Source organism: Apis mellifera, linkage group LG16 (assembly GCF_003254395.2).
Source record: "Apis mellifera strain DH4 linkage group LG16, Amel_HAv3.1, whole genome shotgun sequence".
NCBI classification, from domain to species: domain Eukaryota; kingdom Metazoa; phylum Arthropoda; class Insecta; order Hymenoptera; family Apidae; genus Apis; species Apis mellifera.
The window spans coordinates 6,383,865-6,401,707 of NC_037653.1; the positions used below are offsets into that span (position 1 = coordinate 6,383,865).

At 22.8% G+C, this 17,843-nt stretch overlaps 3 protein-coding genes across 4 annotated transcripts; 1 reads left to right on the forward strand and 2 right to left on the reverse strand.

Moving 5' to 3' along the window:
• Window positions 1-482: 482 nt before the first annotated feature.
• Window positions 483-5,155, reverse strand: LOC100577516 (venom acid phosphatase Acph-1). The gene is made up of 7 exons (XM_006563155.3): window positions 4,821-5,155; window positions 2,358-2,410; window positions 1,991-2,092; window positions 1,629-1,894; window positions 1,321-1,477; window positions 924-1,253; window positions 483-830 (listed from the first exon to the last, which is right to left on the reverse strand). The coding sequence occupies exons 1-7, from the start codon at window positions 4,888-4,890 to the stop codon at window positions 633-635; spliced, it is 1,176 nt and encodes a 391-aa protein (XP_006563218.1). The 5' UTR covers window positions 4,891-5,155; the 3' UTR covers window positions 483-632.
• Window positions 4,856-7,532, forward strand: LOC102653588 (cleavage and polyadenylation specificity factor 73). The gene has a single exon (XM_006563157.3). The coding sequence runs from the start codon at window positions 5,290-5,292 to the stop codon at window positions 7,348-7,350; it is 2,061 nt and encodes a 686-aa protein (XP_006563220.1). The 5' UTR covers window positions 4,856-5,289; the 3' UTR covers window positions 7,351-7,532.
• A 127-nt stretch (window positions 7,533-7,659) lies between these two features.
• On the reverse strand, window positions 7,660-15,931 carry LOC724423 (DNA polymerase theta). 2 transcript variants are annotated; one of them, XM_006563154.3, is made up of 21 exons: window positions 15,690-15,931; window positions 15,299-15,529; window positions 14,973-15,226; window positions 14,763-14,895; window positions 14,483-14,684; window positions 14,201-14,396; window positions 13,946-14,115; window positions 13,587-13,854; window positions 13,181-13,514; window positions 12,948-13,089; window positions 12,632-12,875; window positions 12,412-12,553; window positions 10,337-12,320; window positions 10,065-10,273; window positions 9,748-9,949; window positions 9,475-9,602; window positions 9,279-9,398; window positions 8,859-9,194; window positions 8,508-8,772; window positions 8,197-8,420; window positions 7,660-8,123 (listed from the first exon to the last, which is right to left on the reverse strand). In XM_006563154.3, exons 1-21 carry the CDS (start codon window positions 15,846-15,848, stop codon window positions 7,983-7,985), a joined length of 6,084 nt encoding a protein of 2,027 aa, XP_006563217.3. In that variant the 5' UTR covers window positions 15,849-15,931; the 3' UTR covers window positions 7,660-7,982. The 2 variants fall into 2 exon arrangements, with proteins under 2 accessions (XP_006563217.3, XP_006563216.3); XM_006563153.3 differs by having other exon boundaries at window positions 9,475-9,656.
• Window positions 15,932-17,843: the final 1,912 nt, after the last annotated feature.

The window sequence follows — 17,843 nt, forward strand, 5'->3', positions numbered from 1 at the left end:
TCCAAGAGATGGTGTTCATGATCAATTCTTATTTTCTCTTTACTTTTTCACACAGTTTCCTTTCCCCGTCTATGTTTATTCGTGTCAATTACGAGTGTACGTAATATTTAATATAAAAAATATAATATAAATATAAATAAATATTTTATATTATATAAATATTTTAAATATAGCATCTTAGCATTATAATATATCTATAGGATGTAAAATTACGATTCCACTTTGTTTCTTTCACGATACTTTGTATAAATATAATCTTTTTATACTTTTAGATGTATATTTTCATCATTTAAATTAATTTCGACACAAATTAAAATTTAAATCCTTAAAAATAATTTAATTATTTCTAAGTCTAAATATTTTTTCTCTTTTTGATAATTAAACTAAAATTGATCGTTACATAAATACTTATAATATTATAGAATAGAAAAATAAAAGTAAAATTTTAAAAAGATTCTGAATAACACAAAATTAATGCTAATAACTTAAAATTAAACCTAACCCTAAAATTATCTTCTGATTCGATAAATCAATTGTTACAAATTAGTAATCGTTATTATTAATTAATTATAAATTAAATATTGTAAAAATTTATGTTTTAATTATATTTTAATAAAATTAATATTTTTAACTTAGTATTTAATGTCAAAATATATCTCGTCAAATAACCTTCGTATTTCTTGTTTCGTTAAATAATCCCATTTGTGATGGGATTCATCTTCGGTAGGAATTAGATCTTTTATTATATATAAATATTTTTCAAATGGACAAACATCATCTTGTCCCGGAAGATTAACAGTTACTAATTTTTCTGAATCCCAGTATAAGAACTAAAAAGCATATTATTGTTTTTCTATTAATAAATATTATCGTGTTATAAACGAATTGATTTTTTTCATTGATAGGTTATTAAAAAAAATTACCCTGACATAATGTTTACCATCCTTATTTCTTAATTTTTCAAATATCATTGCACATCCATACGGTGGTAACTGAGGTTCGTCGAAATTCAATGCTTTGACAATAGCAGCGATATTTACTTCATGTCCACTATATAAGTAGATTTTTCTTGGATTTCGCCGCGCTGCGTTTATAATAATATTTTCAATAAATCTTTTGATAATCGTGCCACCGTTCAATCGTTTTTGAAGAAGTGTGTACGAACGAATTTCGTATTCAATTTTCACAACATCTTGAAGTTTTATAAAAATTTCGTCGCTATACCATTCTGGCAAAGGAAGTTTCGAAGCTTTCTACGATATTATTTCAATACGATAATTATATTATTTATTTGACTTATAAATATTGAGTTTCTTATACCTGTGCTACAAGTTGGTTATACGTTTCATACAATTCATGTGATGTTTTCATGTTGGCACCAGTCTTTTCATTAAGATATTTGAACAAATATTCATAGGGCTTTAGTTTTTCAATAAATTTTTGTTCCTTTCTCACTTCGTTTAAAAGTTTTAAATATCTATAAATCGATTGCATAATACATATATATATAAATCAATTTCTTGTATATTTCTTTATATATATATATATATTTATTTATTTATTTCATCTTCTCTATTTTAAAATGACTTTATATCTATTATTTTATATATCTTGTATTCAACACTTACAATGGAGAAGAATCAGGTTTAAATAAATGATCAACTCTGGATGGCATACAGTGTGTCGGTATCGGGATCCATGGCAAATTTTGATTCCACGTTTGAAACGGATTCGGACGAAAAAGACCAGCTAATACCAATTGAAGAGACGTTTTCGTTCGATCGTGATCTGTACTATAAGCATATACGTCAGAAGGATAATAATGATTTCCTAAAAATCTGTTATAACGTTCTCTCAACATGCTTCCAATTCGAAATTCTGTCATTTTTCCTTCCTGAAAATAAATTATGTGACTCATCTATGTTTTTCTTTTTGATAGCATAATTATGTTGCAATAATTTATATTGTTTAATTTATATCGTTATATTACGTTTGTTAACTGAGCAAGTCCCCATGGTTCGTACATTGCAAAATTAGTAAAATTCGGCGGTAATTCAGTTCTACGTGGTGTTCGTTCTCCATGTCTGAATAGCTAATAAAATTGTGAATGATTGAAATTTGATATGGAAATATATTTTATTTTTATGTTAATATTTTATCATTAAATTGTTATTATTCATTTCATTTGTTCAATTTATTATTAACAAATTAAATACAAAATAAAAGGTAAAAATAAATTCTAAAATATCATTTGAAAAATATCTTATTACTTTTTAAGTAAATAATTAAAATATATATAAATAAATAAATAAATATACTGATAAATATATTGAATTTAGATAAAAAATAATACTCACACATTGCACCAAATCTATGCTGAATTCCTTTCTTGTCATTTGAAAGAAATTACCTAGAAAAAAAATTATTATTAAAAATAATTTTATACAAGTTATATTAAAAAAAAGAACGATGTTTAAAATATATATTTTCTAGAATAACTATCGTTTAAATCGTAAAATTCTTTATATAAGATAATTCAAACGGCATAAGATTGAATATATATATTTTTATAATTTATCATTTCAGTTTTTTCATGCATATAAAGTATTGATGTGTTCATAAAACACTAATTTTAGAGATCGAGTCAAATATAAAAGTTGATATATAAAAATTGATTAAAGCTTAAGGTAATAAGCAATTTAAGTTGGCATTAAATAAAGACAACGCGATGTTACGACGGTATGATTATTTATCATTTTTACATACCAATTCATTTTCTATATTTGTTCTAACCTCTAAAATTGAGCCACCAAAAAGATCTTATAATATAAATATAAATATAAATATGTAAATAAATATAAATATAAAATATAAATAAACTAATATAGAAGTAAATATTAATTTCTATATTAATATTTTGTATATAATTGGCAAATAAAATTTTTTGATTGATAAAACGTCATTATAAATATTTTTAAATTGAAAAATTTTATAAATATAAAATTATAAATATTATACAAATATTTTATAAAAGATGTATACATATTATATTATCTTATAATATATAAGTTAAATTTAAAATATCAATATATATAAAAAAATTTATAAAATAATAGATTTTGTTTGTTATTAAAATAATTGGATTTATCAAAAAAGCAATATATAACATAGATAAATTTAAATATTTTGTAATACAAATTTTGAAATTGTAAATAAATTTTTATTTATTTAATCATATCATTAAATAATAAATTTCGCATTATAAAAAAAAAATGTAAATAATAATTACGAAATGTAATTTTGTTAGAATTATTTCTGATTATAATGCTTTTATAAAAATAAATATTATAATGAAAATTATTTATTTTGTTATTATATTGAAAATACATTTACATTTTTTTGTAATGTATATATGATTTTTAAATGATGTGTCTGAAAATATATATATATATACAAGTACATTATTATTTATTATTAAAAATAATGAAATTAAAATCTCATAAGTATCATATATTAAAATATATATTTATATAATATTTAATATTGGTCTATTTTATAATTAAAAATATTAATTATATATCAAATAATTTAATTTAATTTTTTCTTATTTTTTTACTTCTTATTTAAATTTTATCGTATTTTATTTTTTAAAAATGATAATTAGATATTATTATAAATTAATATAAATATTTATTATCGATATATTAGCAATCAATCCGTTCTTAATTATAAATTAATTATAATAAATTTTTATAATTCTATATTTTTTATAATATATGTTTATGGAATTAAAAATAAATTACTACGTTATATATATATATGTAATAGATATAGGCATAATATAATATAATTTAATGTAGTAAATATAATAAAATGAATAAACTAATATAATGTAAAATATTCTTATATTTATTTTCGCGCACTTTATTAGAATTGAAAAATTCTCATAGAGCTGCCATCTATCAGAAGCATTTAGAATACAATATTAGTTGAAATTTGAATAGTGCGTGTAATTTTTCTTGAATAAAAAAATAAAGTGTTCAAATAATTTTTGTAATTAAAATAAGTGTGCATATAGTATAAAAAATGTTTTTTTTTTATTATAAATTATATATAATGCAAATACAATGCATTTCTATTGTAGAAAAATGAAATTGGCGATTGGAGTTGGCGATTAAGGTAGGAATTTTTTTATATCTATATATATCTTATTTTTTTCAATTTCTTTCAATTTTACAATTTAAATTACTTAAGATTTTTTTTAAGATTAATCTTAAACTTATTTTAAATAAATATAATATCTTTAAAATTAAAATTTCTGTTCAAGATTTCTGCAAAATTTAAATATATATTTACATATACATAGTTATATGAAAATATAAATGTAAAAAAATGGAAACTAAATTTCTTTAAAGTATAAAGATATTTCATATTTATATAGAATTCTACTTCGTATAATTATATAATTTGTAACAATAATTCTAAGATAATATTTTAAGATAATATTTTTCATAATATTTTAAATATTTTAAACAAAAATTTCATTATATATTATATACATTTAATTTGTATATAAATATTTTTATATTACACTATTATTAAATAATTTTTGATTATTTTTCTATTAAAATTTATAAATAATTTTATCTAATATATCTTAAAATTAATAATAAAATTCGTATACTTTTAAAATAAAAAATACAATTTTATTTTTTAGTTTTTAAAAGCATATAAGTTTATGTTTGTCATAAACAAATATTTTTGTTAATAAAATATGCAAATTTGCATAAAAATATGTTTATATTAAATTTTGTACTTACGGTTCCTTGTATAGCATATTGCAGCGATTAAAAGTGTACATTGATTTGCTTTATACGTATTCAACGACATAAATTATGCTTTAGAGATCACAAACTAATTTAAATATTAAGTTGACTTCTTTTTTATGAAACGCGATTGACGAAAAAGAAAATTAATTCAACTAATTTCATTGAAAATTTCTTTCATAATTTTCGACCGCCAATTCAGTATTACAATTTTCTAACCTGTACCGTATTATATACTAGTCGGACACAATCATTGAAGATTCACTTTTTCTTCATTATACGACGATAAAATATGTTTTTATATACAATATTTATTAACTCAAGAAAAAATGTGTATCGTTTTATATAACACAATTGTGTTAATTTGTCTATAGGAATGTAATTTATAAATAAGAAACATGAGATTGTGAAAATATTTTTTTTGTGTTATTGTGTATATAAGATAATTATAAATTCATAAAATATGTCTGCTAAAAGAAAACCAGAAACACAAGTGCCAGCTGAAGAAAGTGACTTATTATCAATTAGACCACTTGGAGCTGGTCAAGAAGTAGGAAGATCATGTATCATGTTAGAATTCAAAGGCAAAAAAATTATGTTAGATTGTGGTATTCATCCTGGTTTATCTGGTATGGATGCATTACCATTTGTGGATTTAGTAGAAGCAGATGAAATTGATTTATTATTAATTTCACATTTTCATTTGGATCATTGTGGAGCTTTACCATGGTTTCTACAAAAAACTAGTTTTAAAGGACGATGTTTTATGACTCATGCTACTAAAGCTATTTATCGTTGGCTCTTGTCTGATTATATTAAAGTAAGCAACATTGCAACAGAACAAATGTTATATACTGAATCCGATTTAGAAACTAGTATGGATAAAATAGAAACTATAAATTTTCATGAAGAAAAAGATGTATTTGGAATAAAATTTTGGGCCTATAATGCTGGCCATGTATTAGGTGCTGCTATGTTCATGATAGAAATAGCAGGTGTTAAAATTTTATATACTGGAGATTTTAGTCGACAAGAAGATAGGCATTTAATGGCAGCTGAAATTCCAAATATTCATCCAGATGTTTTAATTACTGAGTCTACTTATGGTACACATATACATGAAAAAAGAGAAGATCGTGAAGGAAGATTTACAAATTTAGTTCATGAAATTGTTAATAGAGGTGGAAGATGTTTGATACCAGTATTTGCATTAGGTAGAGCACAAGAACTTCTTCTTATTTTAGATGAATATTGGAGTCAACATCCTGAACTTCATGAAATTCCTATATATTATGCCTCTTCTTTAGCAAAAAAGTGTATGGCTGTTTATCAAACTTATGTAAATGCAATGAATGATAAAATTAGAAGGCAAATAGCTATCAACAATCCTTTTGTATTCAAACATATTTCAAATTTAAAAGGAATTGATCATTTTGAAGATATTGGACCATGTGTAGTAATGGCTTCTCCTGGTATGATGCAAAGTGGATTATCAAGAGAATTATTTGAATCTTGGTGTACAGATGCAAAGAATGGAGTTATAATTGCTGGTTATTGTGTGGAAGGAACATTGGCAAAAACTATTTTGTCAGAACCCGAAGAAATTACAACTATGTCTGGACAAAAGTTACCATTAAAAATGTCTGTTGACTATATATCATTTTCAGCACATACAGATTATCAACAAACTTCAGAATTTATACGTAGTTTAAAACCACCACATGTTGTGCTTGTACATGGAGAACAAAATGAAATGGGTAGATTAAAAGCAGCATTACAAAGAGAATATGAAGATGATCCAAATACAACAATGGAGATACATAATCCTAGAAATACTGTTGCTGTAGAATTATATTTCAGAGGAGAAAAAACTGCCAAAGTAATGGGCACATTAGCAATGGAAACACCTAAACCAGGGCAAACATTATCTGGAGTTCTAGTTAAAAGAAATTTCAATTATCATATGCTTGCACCTTGTGATTTATCAAAATATACAGATATGAGTATGAGTCAAGTTATTCAAAGACAAAGTGTATATTTTTCAGCATCATTACTAGTATTAAAACATTTGTTAACCCAAATTGCTGGAAATTTAGAAGTTGTAGATGATAAAAAATTACGTGTTTTTAAGAATATTGATGTTACAATTGATGGAAAAATTGTTACAATGGAATGGGTCGCAACACCTGTAAATGATATGTATGCAGATTCCGTTTTGACTGCAATATTACAAGCTGAAATGATGGAACAACCACTCAAAGTATTACCTGCACCTACAAAAATGGATCGAATGCATTTTAAAGAATGTTTGATAGAGATGCTACAAGAAATGTTTGGTGAAGATTCTGTTCCTAAAATTTTCAAAGGAGAAAAATTATATGTAACAGTTGATGGGAAAAAAGCACATATAGATTTATTAAATTTAGAAGTAACTAGTAAAGAAGATGAAACTTTTCAACAAATAGTACAAACAGCAGTAACAAAATTGCATCAATCACTTGCACCTCCCTGTGATACAATTTAAAAAATATTTCTTTATAAATTACATATTAAATATAATACTTATAAAATTATTAATAAGTATATTATTAGAAAATGTTGAAAAACAAAGACTTTTATTTATTGTACAATTCAATGGTATTGTATAATACAAACATTTGTTCATTTTTATAATAATAATAATATTAATAAGTAAAAGTATAAAAATTAAATTACTATTTAGATATTTTTTTATATAATATCCTTAAACTTTGTACTATACAGATTAATATTTTTTATATTATCAAAATAATAGAAATTGTTTGAAAAAGTATATTCAGTAAATATTTTATTATTATAAGCATTTTTTTATATTTAAATCTTGTATGTAAGATAATTTCTGCTTGATCTCTTCAGATATACAATCATTAAATATCATTAAATAAATATCATTTAAATACATAATTCATCATGTTATAAAAATATGATAAAAAAATAATATAAATATGTACAATTCATCCTATTACTAATATGTACCAAAGCACATCATACAGATTAAAAATCATTTTATATTAAAAATAGTAAAAATTTAAAATGTGATTGATTACATTCACGCATAAAAAATGCAAATATAAAAGAAAAATTAAACGTAAATTTTTTATAGAAATATTCAAAAAATCAAGAAATAATATATTCGGAAAGATTTCCCCATGTTGGTCCAACTTTTAATTTTACAGGTAATGGTACTGTAAGTTGACATACTTGCTCCATTGATTCTTTTACTATTGTTGCAACTTGTCGTAGATCGTATATATTTACCTAAAGCAAAAAAGTAAAAAAAAATTTTTTTATTATTTCTATGAAAATATAATTCTTTAAATTAAATACTTACTTCATATAAAAGTTCATCATGAAGCTGTAATACTAAATAACCACCTTTATGTTGTGTTTCTTTACTATTACTTCTTAATTTGCGACTAGAATTGGCAGGCATAATAGGTAAAGAAGTTGAGAATTCAAATCGCATTCTTTTTTCAATATCAATCATTGCTTTTTTAACAATATCAGCTGCAGAACCTTGAACTTTGGTATTTACTGCTTGACGTTCCGCTTGTGCTATAAAATAAAAATAATCATAATGGTTTATTCATAATTAACTAAAAATTTTATTTTAAAAATTAAATTATATTAATAAAAAATTACATTTTTCCATTGGATTTATACTAGTTAATCCAGGAAACATTCTACGTCTTTCCAAAATAGTTGTTATATAACCATTTATACGTGCTTCTTCCAATACATTATTCAACCACTTAGATATACCTGGATATGCATTCATAAAAGATTCCAAAAATTCTTTGGCTTTAACTTCGTCTACTGATAAATTTTCAGCAAGTGTTTTTACTCCCATACCATAAATCATTCCATAGCATAATTGTTTTGTATGTCGTCGCATTTTATCATCAACCTATTAATTGATTAATATTAATTATGAAATGTATTACAATTATATTACAATTATATAATAAATATATCATTTTCTAATTTATATACCTCATTTTCGGATACGTGATTCCATTTTGCTGCAATATTCTTAAAAATATCACCTGGTTTTCGCATAATATTGCATAATATTGTATCTTTTGAAAAGTGGGCTAATATTCTTAATTCAAGTTGACAATAATCCGCTGACAATATAATATTGCCTACTGTTGGTATAAATGCCATTCGAACGCTTATTGTAAAGCTATTGTCTTTAGAATTAAAATCTCTTGGTACATTTTGTAAGTTTGGTTCATGCATTGATATTCTACCCGTTAATGTGGATGTAACACAATTACCATGAATACGAGAACTATGTTGAGCCAGATTTAATAAAGGATAAATAATCTAAAAATTTAATTTTATCAAATGAAAAAAATCATTTAAGAGATATAAATTAAAAAAAAAACTTCTTTTTTAATTTATACATACTTTAGATTTAGTTACATTTAATTTACGCCATGACATAACAAGATTAGATATTGGATGATCAGATTGTCCTAGCACTGCTTTATTAACACTAATTTTCTTTCCTTTATATAAACCTAAAATCTAAATGATAGAAATTTAACAATTAAGTTTTTAAACAATTTTATTGATAATTAATTTCATCATTATATTTACAAACCTCTCCAACTTCTTTAGATGAAGAAAAATTAAATTTTTTTCCACATAATGCATACGCTCGTTCTTCTAATGATATCATTTCTTCGCGAATAACAGAAGATAAATCTTGTAATGATTTTAAACATACACCTAAGCCAGTTAATTCCATATAAGCTAATAAAATAATGATTTTCATTTCGATATCTAAAAATATATTTAAATTTCTTTCAAAATATAAAAAAAAATAATAAATGAATATTATATATGTATTATATATATTTGTAATATTTATTACCTTTAAATGTATATAATAATGTTGGACTTAATTGTTCTAATTTATCTATAAGTTTATCAGCCATGTGCCATGAAAGTACAGCTTCTGCACATGCTCTAAGTTCTCCTGGTATTGCACTTTTAATGCATAATCCAGGTCCTGTATCATAACATGTACCCATTTTTTTAATTATGAAGCATCCTTGTGGAAAATATTCTTTTACCTATTTATGCAATAATTTAAATGTGTAATTAATTATAATTTAATATATTCGTAATATAATAAATAATTTCAATAACAATAAAAGTATATATATATGTATGTATATGTATATATACCATGTCATTAAAAGTTTTTTCATAAATGTTACCATCATATAACCAATTTGCTACTTTTGGATCTAAAAATTTGCAGCTTGCAATAATACCACAACATTCATATAAAGTTTTAAATGTTTCTTTAGTTGCAAAACATTTTACATATAAAATTGTATTAGCAAGCAATTCTTTGAATAATTTCATTTGCTCTTTGCCTGAGATTTTTAAATCTGAAAATTTATTTTTTTTAAAATTAGCAAAAAACAACAAAAAATTAATATAATTTTAAATACCTTGTTCATTGGAGAAAGAAATGTAATATGCAATATTGCTTTCCCAAGCAATAGCTGCACCATACAGTTTTTTATCTCCATGTGTATAATTTTCCACCTTTTTAGATTTTTTTTTACCTTCACTAGAAGAACCAATGATCTTGGCACCTATATTGTTAGTTTCATCATTATATAATTCACAATTTAATGCCAAAGCAATATATCGTTTTTGCATTACTTCACGTTTAAATAAATTAAATGTGCCTCTATCACTTCCAATTTTTATAATATTTAATGTATTCCAATTAATCATTTCATTTGAAATATCTACAAGTTCATTCGCTTGTATAGATATCTTAGAATTATTTTGAGTTTTTTTTAAACTAATTTTAGGTTTTTTTAAAATTTTTGATGATTTTATAGGTGTGTCTTCATCTGAATTCGAAATTATGCTATCAATACTATAATTTTTACTAGATAAAATATTTTGTGCAAGAATTTCTTTTAATTTCGGTTTGATTTTATATTCTTTAATTTCAGTTTTATTTGACACAGTAATTGCATTATTTTTGTCATCAGATATCTGATCGGAAATTTTTTGAGTATATATTTTTCGTTTTCTTTCAGAATCTAATTTAGTACGTATTTTATTACTTGTAGTAGGTGAATTTGTATTTTGAGAAGGAATAATAATATCATCTGAATCTGATTTATTTGATGATGATGCGTGATTTTTATTAAAAACAATACTTGCTAAAGGTGATCTTGCAATTGATTCATTCTTGAATTTGGATTTTTGTGATACTTTTTTTAGATCAGGTATATTCATAGTTTTGTCAGATTTCTTTTTCATTTCAGGTGTCATTCCAGTAGATCCTATGATATGTTGTATATTTGTATTTTTTACATTTCTGATACTACATTTATTTAATACATCTTCGTTATTTTTATCTTTGATTTCATGTAATTTCTCTATTATTTTTTTTGATTCATTCCAAGAATCATCTTTCCATGAAATCATGTTATGTTTTATTTGTGAATTTATGGAATTTAAAGAATTTAAAGAATTTTGATTTATATTTTTATTTTTTACATCATTTTCTAGATTTATTTCATTGTTAACATCATAAGTAATAGCTTTATTCTCTATTATTTTCTGTTCAGATAATTTAGTATCTTCAAACTCTGAGAAATGTAGAGAATCAATAATATTTTGTTCAAGAGCATTGCAAATTTGTGTATCAAGATTTAAACTATCATCAAATAAACTAGGACTTCTCGAAATCTCTGCTTTTATATCATTTTCAATAGATAAACGTGTTGTTCCATTTTTACAAACTAATTTATCACTTTTTTCATCTGAAATTCTTATTTTCTTGATTGATATAGTATTTTGATTATTCTGATCATCATTAATTGAATATTTAATAGAAGAACTTTTTGTATGATTTCTTTTTTTACTACTGAAAGCAATTAATGATTCACTATTTTTTCTCTCTAAACAACCGAGAATTATTTTAGAACTATTATTTTTTAAAAAATCAGTTGATAATTTTTCAATTGGAGATTCAAAAAATTCTGGAATATCTATTTGCGATAATTGATCAATAACTTTTACATTATCATATTTTCTTTTTTGTTCTGTATTATTTTCTAAGATACATTTAGAATTTTCAATATTTTCTGTGACATTCATATCTATTTTGGATTTTTCATTTTTATTATATTTATGATTTAATGTAATATTTTCATTATTAATAGAAGTCACACTTTTGTTCACAGTTTGATTAATTGAAGATGTATTTTTTTCATATTCATCTTGAATTTTTTCACTTAAATTAGTTTTATTTTGAAGATTATTCGACATACTTTCAATATTTATTTGTACATCAATATCTTTTAGCATATCTTGTTGTATGCATAAGTTCACTTCAGTATTAGATTCGTTTGTAACAATAGATCGTTCATTTTGCTTCCATGACATATCTTGCAATTTCAATTCATTCTATAATTAAAATATAAAATTGTTCAATTTTAAAATCATTCAAAAATATTTAATTTTATTATTATATTTAACATTATTAACTATTATCTACCTGTACCAATATTCTAGCTTCTTGAACCAACATGATTGCAGCTTCATGAGGTGTTAAACCATCTTTTCCAGTAACAAATACTGTTCTCATTTTATTTCGTTTTATTGCTTCTGATTCATGTTCACCATCATGTTCTTTCTCACTAAAATATAATTTTAACATTGTTCTTATTGAAATTTATTTTGTTATTGCGCATCAATGAAATATTTTAATTATGCACCTTTCAAAAGGAAGTGCTTTATAAAGTGCTCGTTCAACATCCAGTTCATTAGCAATAGCTAAATCTGCTACAGATGTTATTCCATGCTTATAAAGACTTCTAGCACGTAATCCATTTAACATTGGAAGTCTTAATAAATCTAATAATTCTCTACAAACACCAAATTGTAATCGTGTTTGAAATTGCGAAACTAATAATTCCATACAGTCCCAACCCAATTGCTTACAAAATTGTGTAATCATTCCTAAATAAGATTTTAACATACAAAAATATTATTGAATAAAATATTTTTTTATAAGAAATAAAAAAATATTACCAGCAAATGTAGAAGCAGATTGTTGTAAAGTTTGAAGAACGCCACGGCAACAGCCATACTTTTTACAAACTGAATTAAGCGGGATTTCACGAACTAAATCGTGTAAAGCTAATGCAGTATAAAATCTTTTATGTATACTAAGCTAAAAATAGGAATTTATGTTAATTAATATAGTTATTAAATTTTTAATTACGAAAATCAATATTTAATATTTAAATATAAAATCAATTCACCAATTTTCCCTGTCGCACGATACCCCTAACAGCTGATGTTAAAAATCGTTCCTCTACACCAACAAGTTGTCCGACTCTACGTTCACTTTCTGATAACATTTTCCACAATTCCAAAAATGTCATCCAATCAATAGATCCAATTTGGTTTCCAGAAGTGAGTGGTGTTACAAGATATATTACATGCAATTCTGTATCCAAGACAAAACATCGTCTTGCTTTTTGAAGTTCTTCAAGTAAAAGTAAACCCTCTCTAGGTGCAATAGAAGCTGCTAAGCAAGCTTTTCCAAAAGCTGTAGCCACCCATCTATTATGTCCTTCTTCAGTTTTTTGTAAACTACATAATATATATTATATAAGAAACAAAGAAGTATCAAAAATACTAATATAAAATTTTTGTAATGCTTACAGTAAAAATTCATTGTCTACTAAAAATTTAATTGCTTTGTTCCAAAGATCTTTTGAGTCATATTCATTGCTCAAATTTACTAATGTACAATTAATATACAATTCAAGATCTGATGGAGTATAAACGACCTCACTAGCTACAGCTTCTAAAAGTGCTCGAATTAAAGGAGCTGAATCCTCAAGGCAAGATTCAATTGGTTCTAAAGAAGCTGATATTAATGCTTCAGCTGATTTTTGTTCATTTGGTTTACAAATAAGTATACTTTCACCTATGAAAATAATTTGTTTTTATGTTTCTTTTCATTAACTTTTTATTTGAGAATTAGTTTATCTAATTCCACTATTTTCTTTTCTTCTTACCTGCTGTATCTTTCCCCATTCTACCTGCTCGTCCTATCATTTGATGATAGGTAAGACTATCTAATAGTTTGCCAGCAAACTTTGGAGATCTGATAATTACTCTTCTAGCAGGTAAATTTACTCCACTACTTAAAGTTGATGTAGCAATAAGCACTCTTAGAGATCCGGATCTAAAATAAGTTAATATTTATAGTTGAAACTTTTTTAACTTAATATATATATAACAAAAATATCCATAAAAAATGTAAGGTAAACCTGAAAGATCCTTCTATAATATCACGTTCATCCATTGTAAGACCAGCATGATGAAAAGCTATTCCAAATGAGACTGTATTTTTTAATACATTATCTAAACCAGTAGGACTACGTTTTAATTGCTCCAATGTTTCAGAAATTAATTCAGAATCTAATTGATCTCTTAAAATTTTACCTAATTGTGTATTTTCTCTGCCTAAAAAAAAATTTAATATCATTTAATATATACATATAAATATAAAGAAAATTAAAAAATCAGAAAATACAAATCATTAAACAAACCCAATTTACAAAATGCAATAGCAATTTGTTCAGCTAGTTTTTCACACCAATTTTTTGTAGAACAAAAAATTAATACACTATGTCCATCAGATATTGTTTCAATACATAGATGAAGAATATCATCAGAATCCATAGTTAATTCTGGCATTGGTGTTAAGCTCCTTATAAGACATAATTTATTATCATATATATTTCTGCCTATCTGAAAATATATGAAAACTTGTATTAGTTTTAAATTACAAATATATATTACATGTTTAAAATATAATTTATAAAATACTTTGCATTGTTCATTTAAAGGTATTGGTCTGAATTCTGTTTTATATAACTCTGCATCCAACCATTTAGCTAAAAGAGATAAATTTGGAAGTGTAGCAGACATACCAATTAATTGTATATTAATATTTTCATCCCTGAAGGAAAATTTTTTTGAATTTATTTTTAACAATCTATTATATTTTTTATACCAAATGAAAATAAATTTTGTTACCTAGAAGTCATATATCTCAATTTAGTTAAAAGTAATTCAAGAAGATATCCACGATTTGGATCACCAACAAGATGTAATTCATCTACAATTACAGCACCTAAATTAATTAATTCCTTTTCTTCCATTAAATGATTTATTAATGAGTTTGCTTTTTCAATAGTTGCTATTGCAATATGAGTTGTTGCAAATCCTCCTGAGGGTGCAATACCACCCATAAATCCTTCTACTCGAACACCACTATCAGATAATAAATCCTAAAAAATTATAATTGCAAAATTACTATATATTATATTTTTATATCATGTACTTATATAATTAAATCTTACTTGAAAATAATACATTTTTTCTCTAACAACGGAGACAAATGGCAAGATAAAAATTACTTTTTTTTGTCTTTCTAATACCGTTTTTATCATGAGAATTTCAGCTATTAATGTCTTTCCAGCTGATGTTGGTGCAGAATATACAAGATTACAATTTTTTTCAATGACTTTCTGATTTGATAAACATTCTACTTGCCAAGCAAACATAGTAGTTACTCCTTTTGCTTCATATTTCTGTAATAAATAATTATTAATGTAATAAGTTAATTAATCAAAAGAAAATAACTTAATAAATCAAAAGAAAATAATAAAATAAGTTAACTTTATAACATTTATAACATTTATACAAATTTATTATAAATAAGATTATAAATTATTTAATTGTTTATTTTACCTGAAGAATATTTAATGGTAATCCCCAAGAAGATAATTTGCATCGATCTTGAGTAGGAATAATAGAGATGAAAGGATTAATTTCTGATGTTTTTTCTGTATTATTTATAGAACTATTGCTGTTAGATAAGTTTACATTAGTCATATCATTTGTTGTCATATATGCAACATTATTTTTGTTTAAATTATTTACATGCAAAGTTAACAATTCAGATTTATTATTTGATAATGAATTTGTATTTGAAGAAATATTGTTTCTTGTATAATTATCATTCGTATTAACATTTTCTTTGTCAATTTTAAATAAATTATCATTCTTTTTAAATGACATAATTTTTTTTGTTTTGGATTTATTTGTTTCTTTACATTTTGAATTACTTGGATTTAAATTAAGTTTTTTATTAGTAAAATTACATAATCCTTCTTTCAATTGAGTAACTTTATCAACATCATTTTCAACCATAGAAAAATATATATTATGTTTAAAATTATCTACATTATTATGATCATCAATAATATTCATATTTTTACTTTCAACTTGAATACAGGCAGATAAAGTATCATCCCCAAAGGATGGTATTTTATTGAAAGATTGCATTTTGTTATTTTTATATTACTTGAACAATGTATTTAAAAAATTCAATAACAAAATTCATACAATTTCAATCTTTATAAGTGGAATTTTTCTTATAATTTTTTTGTATAATTTTCATTTATAATTTTCAAAATTTAATATATTATTTTATATCTTATATATATTATTTTATCTTGTTTTAATATAATATAATTAATCAACGTTATTAATATCACATTTACAAATAATACAATTATATATATTATAGTTTTTGTTTTATACAATTCATTATTTAATAAATAATTATATAAATATAAATTTTTATTTATGTACAAAATTATCACTTGCAGAGTAAATATAACAAATGCTTCATTTCTTAAATTAAATCAAATATCTAATAAAAAATAATTGATTTATTGAATAAAAAAATAGTAGGAAAATAATCAAATTTTTTTTTCACAACATATTATCGATTTTATTATAAAATTTGATAAAAATCACATCTTAAACGACATTTAAAATACATGATTAACGTACGATTGCGCGTAGCGACATCACAATAAATGATATTTTTCTAAAAAATTTAAATTTCATTATTAATTTATTAATATTTGATTCATATATAATACATCTTATAAAGAATATTTTTAATTATCCATATTAAATCCATTTATTTTATTTATTCAAAAAATTATAAATAATTTGAATCATGGGATATTGCCTTAATTTTCCCTAGAAATAAGTATATTTCAACTTAAAATAGAAAAAAATTATTATATCGTATATATATTTTAATTTTAATTATATAATTATATAAATTGTATATACAATTATTGGTCATTTTTTGTAATTGGAAGTAAAATAAATGTTTTTATAAGATGAAAATTTTAGTATTTTATAAATTTAAAAACTATAAAATATTTATAAATATTTATAATATATTAGCATTTTATTTAATAATTATGTACATATATTTCAAAAATACATATATATATATTTTTTTAACATTAGAAATATTAGGAAATTGTTGAACTTGATGGAATATGCCCTCTACCGAGAAATTTCTGAACGAATTTCATAAAATACATTAGATAATGAAAATGCATATGATAATTGTCTTAGTATTTAAAATTATGTAACGTTAGATTTAAAATTAAATATGCAGGAAATCACTATTTACAATTAACGAGGATAAATAAAAAGTATTTTAAAAATTGTAATTTTTATTCAAATATAATAAAAATAAATAAAAATTAAAATTATTTATTGCAAATTTAATTTATTGCAAATATCTTATATCGAGATTCATATAACATGTATTATTTTATTTTATATTCAATTATAATTTAAAAAAACATTGGTAACAAATTTAAATTTGTTTAAATATTTTCCTCGGATTATGTTTTGATGTATTTGTATCTAATAAATTTGAAATTTTTCAAATAACTCAATAATTTTTCCAATTTTTAAAATAAAATATACATAATATATTCATATATATATATTAAAGATACATATAGATAGATAGATGTCACAGAAATATTAAAACAACATCTATTATATATAAAATAAAACTTTATC

Coding starts and splice junctions, on each gene's coding strand:
- LOC100577516 (XM_006563155.3), bottom strand. CDS start 4,890: ATGTCGTTGAATACGTATAAAGCAAATCAATGTACACTTTTAATCGCT. Junction 2,093..2,357: donor GCATAGATTTGGTGCAATGT/GTGAGTATTATT, acceptor CAATTTTATTAG/CTATTCAGACATGGAGAACG. Junction 831..923: donor ATGGTAAACATTATGTCAGG/GTAATTTTTTTT, acceptor TATGCTTTTTAG/TTCTTATACTGGGATTCAGA.
- LOC102653588 (XM_006563157.3), top strand. CDS start 5,290: ATGTCTGCTAAAAGAAAACCAGAAACACAAGTGCCAGCTGAAGAAAGT.
- LOC724423 (XM_006563153.3), bottom strand. CDS start 15,848: ATGACAACAAATGATATGACTAATGTAAACTTATCTAACAGCAATAGT. Junction 13,515..13,586: donor GTAGACAATGAATTTTTACT/GTAAGCATTACA, acceptor TATATTATGTAG/TTTACAAAAAACTGAAGAAG. Junction 9,657..9,747: donor ATTATTATATACATTTAAAG/GTAATAAATATT, acceptor ATATATTTTTAG/ATATCGAAATGAAAATCATT.